We start from the raw sequence: 5,295 nt of genomic DNA on the forward strand, positions 1-5,295 counted from the left end.
TGGAATGTGTATGTTGATGGGTCTTCTAATGCAAAGGGAAGCGAAGCCGGGGTAATTATTGAAAACCCTGATGGCGTTGCAATTGAGTACTCTATGCAAATGGACTTCAAAACTTCCAACAACCAGGCTGAGTATGAGGCCCTCATAGCTGGACTGCTGCAAGCACAAGAGCTCGGAGCTCGAGGTTTACAGTGATTCCCAGTTGGTCACCTCACAAATTGAAGGAAGTTACCAGGTCAAAGGACCCCTACTGGCCAAGTATCTTGAACATGCAAGACGGATAATGGCAGACTTCGAAAAGGCAGAGGTTAGTCACATTCCAAGAAGTGAGAACAGCAGAGCGGACATACTGTCCAAGATGGCGAGCACAAAGGGGTGGGGAAACCACCGAACCGTGATTGAGCAAAGTATCCCAGAACCGACATGCATCATACAGATTTCCCAGGTGAATGATTGGCGTACTCCCATTATTGAGTACGTCGAAAATGGAACGTTGCCTGTTGAGAGAGTAGAGGCCAAGAAGCTAATCCGAGATACAACGTCATACACCATAATAGAGGGACAACTTTATAACAAAGGTATTTCCACCCTCTATTAAAGTGTCTGAACTCGGATAGGGCCCAGTATGTTTTAGCGGAAATCCATGAGGGAATCAATGGGCAACATGTTGGGGGAAAGGCGTTAGCCCGGAAGGCTCTTCGAGCTGGATACTTTTGGCCGTCCATGGTCTACGATGTGAAGGACCACGTACAGAAGTGCGATCAGTGTCAGAAGCACGACAGGAACTTGCTGGCTCCCCCTGAGGAGTTGAATATAATCACGGCTCCCTGGCCGTTTTACAAATAGGGAATGGACCTCTTGGGTCCATTCGCAGCAGCTGAAGGCCAGCTTAAATGGTTAGTGGTGGCAGTTGACTATTTCACTAAGTGGATTGAAGCGGAGCCAGTCGCGACCATCACTTCGGCCCGGATTCAGCGATTTCTGGAGAGGAACATAGTATGTCGGTTTAAGATTCCGGCCGAAGTGGTAACCGATAACGGGACTCAATTTGCAAGTAAAAGGTTTCAGAACCTGATGGAGAATTTCCATATCCGGCATCGCTTTGCCTCGGTTGAACACCCTTAAACAAATGGCCAAGCAGAGGCTGCAAACAAAGTCATCGTGGAAGGTCTTCGAAGGCGTATAGAGCAATCCGCCAAAGGAAGGTGGGTTGAGGAATTATATTATGTCTTGTGGGGGTACAGAACCACAATTCAGACTTCTGTTGGAGAATCCCCATTCAAGCTAACCTACGGGTGCGATGCTATGATCCCGGTAGAATTGGGAGAACCATCTTGGAGAAGGGTTCAAGCCTTGTCGCAAGCAGAAGAAGTGAACAACAGCAAAATAGCCATAGAACTGGATCTGATAGACGAAGGTCGGGACATGGCATATTGCAGAAATGTTAGCGCTAAGCAGCTCGTGGGTAATAGGTTCAATAAGAAGGTGAAGCCCAGGATGTTTGAGACAAAGGACTTGGTGCTCCGAAGAGCAGATGTCGGAGGACGAAACACAGCTGATGGGAAGTTGGCTCCAAGATGGGAAGGCCCGTTCAGAGTAAAAGAAAAACTTTCAAGAGGAGCCTACGTTTTGGAAACTCTGCAGGGGAAGCGCCTGGCAAGAACATGGAATGCGGATAAGCTGAAAAATATTACAGTTGAAGGAAACCTCAATGCCTTTCTTTCGTCTTTTCTTTTATTGTATTACGTAATTTGAATTATGAATAAATTTGAACAATTATGTTTCCTCTTACAATTGCGAATACATTATGAAGCGGCAGGACTAAAGTGTTTCTGCCATAGAAGATAAATTCGGGGTATTTGAACCTAACCTGCCAAAACGGCAGGGTTGAGAGTTCTAGCCTTGCAAGGGAATCCGGGGTATTTGAACTCGTCCAGCCCAACGGGTGGGATAGAGCGTTCTAGCCCCGTAAGGGAATCCGGAGGAATTGAACTCGTCCTGCCCAAAGGGTGGGATTGAGTGTTCTAGCCACGGAAATAGACACGAGGTATTTGAACCCGTCCAGCCCAAAGGCAGGATAGAGTGTTCTAGCCCCGTAAGAAAATCTGTCGGATTTGAACCTATCTCACCCAAAGGGTGGAATTGAGCGTTCTAGCCGCGGTAACAAACTCGAGGTATTTGAACCTGCCTTGCCTCAAGCGCAGGTTAGTGTTCTAGCCCCGCAGCTCGGGACGAGGTATTTGAACTCGTTCTCCCAAGAAGGGATCAAAGGTGAAAGAAGGAAACAATATATAAAGAGTAGAGATACACCAAAACAGTATGTCCGAATTTACCAAATATCATCAAGAATCAAAAACAGCGACCAACATGCGGCCCAGAATTCGTAAATGTTAATTCGAAAATCATGATTACAAAATACCCCGACATTCCGGGTCTTCAAGGTTGATCCGGGATGTGGGGAAAAATTTCCCTCATTTTTTGTTCGAATTGCTGTGCGGCGGCTTCCATCACCGGATTCCCGGAGGGAGGTGCATCGTTGGTGGCTTCGGTCTCCGTAGCTGAAGGGAAGAACGTGTCGCCCAAGACATATCCAAAGCAATCCAGTCGGTCCGTGTTCAGGGTCGCGTCTGGATTGAAGTGCTTGATCTGATTGACGACATTGTTGAACGCAGTTTCAGCAGCGTTCTCCAACACGGATTGACTATTGTCATAATCAGCTTGCAAATTCCTGACATCAGTCTCCAACTTCTGAACCTGCTGATTCAAAGCAGTGTTGTTCCTCTCCAACTTGGATAGTGACGACAGTTTTCCCTTGACAAAGTTTATGATGGCCTCCTTATTTACCTCGAGGCCGAAGGAGTCCGAAATAAGCTTCATGTCAGCCTGGTATTGCTCCAAAGACGCCACTGAAGCAGCAGCGGATATGGTCAAGTTCTTATTATCCTCAACCAGCTTGTCGCGCTCAGCCCGGAGGGTATCCCTGTCAGTTTGGAGGGCATCCTTTTCAGCACGAAGCTCGGAATGCTTCTCCAGCAGAACCGAGTACGGTTTCACCAAAGAAGCCGCTTTGTAAGTGTACAGTTCGGCCATCTCCAGCTCTTTCACTTCGGCCCTTGACAAAATGCCGGTCCCGTAAAATTCTGGCGGGGGACGAGTCACTCCACGCAATTCTGTAGCCACTCCAGTTGCCCATAGAGCGCCTCTCCTGAGCCCGGCAGGAAGGGGTGAGGGAGCCGGACTACCATGCTTCGTAGATGTCACAGCCCCGGCAACCCCAGCTGACCCTGCGGGGGCGGATGTTTGGTAATTCCCAATATCCAGCCAGCTGTCCTCACTGGTTAAATCCATCACGGAGACGTCGGTTGTCGCTAGAGGAACATTGCTCGTTCCAGCAGGAGGACTAGTGGTCCCTGGTTGCTTTAGGGCATAGGATTGAGTCCGAGCAGAAGACTTCCCTCGCCGGGCTAGAACGTAGTCCGGAACCTTGTCCGCGGAAGGATTCATTTCGGAACCTGCATACAGGAAAACGCAAGCCGGGGTTAGTAAGCAACACATACCTAGAATGCAAAATATGAACATGTACGTGTAAATCCATACTAGTTTGGGGAATGTCGGTTGTAGACTTTGCCACTAAGGAGGCAGCGCTCAGATGCCCTTGAGCCCCGATGTGAGCCAGCAAAGTCTTGGCATGTGTCTTTTCCTCTGCTGACAACCCCAGCCGGTAGTCTGCCGGCTTCCGCAAGTGGTGATCATATGACCAGTACAAGGGGAATCTCCCTTCCCCATTCTTGTGGAGAAACCATGGCTTGGCACCGACCTCGGCAACGACTTTAAAAAATGCACCTTTAAAGTCCTTAAAGGAGTCACTGTATACTGAAAACAATCTTCTAGAAGTCGGCTTCTTTCCTCCACGACCCCGGATGCTGGTCCACCCCTCGAGCTCAGCAGGTTCAGACCCGGTTCGGGGGGTGTATATGTTAAAAAAATACAAAGAAAAGGGCGCGGTGCTTAATACAGACAACGAGGTGCATAATTGTTCGAAGGCAACAATATAAGCCCAACCAATGGGATGAATTTGTGTGGGGGCAAGGTGAAGGTGATTCAGTAGTTGAATTTTGAAAGCGGAAAAAGGAAAGCGAATACCAATTTTGGTGATTAAGTCGCGATAACAGAAGAAAAACGGAGGTTCTTCGAGATTCCGGCCCGAGCAGACGGGTTCGTCTTCGGCAGGGCAGAAAGTATCAAATCCCACTGGGTTGCCTATGGGAAGCCCGGATATCTCCTCAGTCGTCATGTATGACCGGAAGCTAAGCACCTCCTCGGTCACCCAGGGAAACTGCTTACGAAGAGTTGTATCAACGGCAAAAGAGCCTTGTTCGGCAGGGCTGGCGTCAGCTTCTCGACCATGACTTGACGAGGTCATTTCAGGGGCAAATTCTGCAGAAGGGGACTCCATCAAAACCTAGAACAGCAAAATGGGGGGATTAAAAACAGAAACAGTACGTGACAAAAAGTATACGTACCTGAGCTAAACAAACTATCGTGGGAAGAGTCGGACAAATCATCAGAAGAAGACAAGGAAGCAGAGGCAGGATCTGATAAGCCGGGATAATGGGTGCAACTTCCTAGCACCACATCGGCCATAAAGTCGTTCCCTCTCTCAATAAATCGGCTGCTAAGATAGACACAGTTAAAACACGGATCTATGTTCTTAGCACCTGGGATAATGGTTTCGGATTGAACAGGAACTTGAACCCGGGTGAGGCTTGAAGCCGGTTTAGAAGCCGAATTGGCGGAACCTAAGCCTCTACCTAGATTTGGGTTGGAACTTCGGGATGGAACAACCGGGATACAGCCAGATCGTTGGCGACGTCCTCGTGTGGGAGGACGGGATGAAGAAATTCCTCCGCTTCTACTGCCGCAATAGCTCCTAAGTAGGGCGGCTTGCGTTTCGTCCTGGGTCCGAGGTATACCATACAACCAAAACCTCGCGCCAGGGGGGAGGCTCTGGACATATCTCTCCTCCTCCCGTGTGGCTTGTTCTTCCTCCTCCAGTAGAATCTCATCACTACGGCCAAAAACACGAGGGCAGGTGGACGTCCCTCTACCGTGCAAATTCCCCCCGTTCATGCTATTAAGGGGAGAGCAAGGCATAAACAGGTGGACAAGGTAATAAAGTGACAACAGGCAACCCACAGCCAAGTACCCAAGGGAGAACATTGCATTAACAGGCAAAGTATTCTAAAGGGTGTATGCCTAAGTACACATAGCTAAAACAAGAATACCCAGAGACAG

At 48.8% G+C, this 5,295-nt stretch overlaps 1 protein-coding gene across 1 annotated transcript; it reads left to right on the forward strand.

Annotated features, from left to right (window-relative positions):
• Positions 1 to 283: 283 nt before the first annotated feature.
• LOC133291349 (uncharacterized) lies at positions 284 to 846 on the forward strand. Its single transcript, XM_061489600.1, has 2 exons — positions 284 to 578; positions 635 to 846. Exons 1-2 carry the CDS (start codon positions 284 to 286, stop codon positions 844 to 846), a joined length of 507 nt encoding a protein of 168 aa, XP_061345584.1.
• The last annotated feature ends 4,449 nt before the right edge of the window (positions 847 to 5,295 follow it).

The sequence above is a fragment of the Gastrolobium bilobum genome, unplaced genomic scaffold (assembly GCF_033153095.1).
Source record: "Gastrolobium bilobum isolate Gb01-03AN ecotype WA unplaced genomic scaffold, APGP_CSIRO_Gbil_v1 utg21577, whole genome shotgun sequence".
Taxonomy (NCBI): domain Eukaryota; kingdom Viridiplantae; phylum Streptophyta; class Magnoliopsida; order Fabales; family Fabaceae; genus Gastrolobium; species Gastrolobium bilobum.

What these genes read in the sequence shown, in the direction of transcription:
- LOC133291349 (XM_061489600.1), top strand. Translation starts at nt 284, where the DNA reads ATGGCAGACTTCGAAAAGGCAGAGGTTAGTCACATTCCAAGAAGTGAG. An exon ending in GGGACAACTTTATAACAAAG is followed by an intron (nt 579 to 634) that starts GTATTTCCACCC and finishes AGTATGTTTTAG; the next exon opens with CGGAAATCCATGAGGGAATC.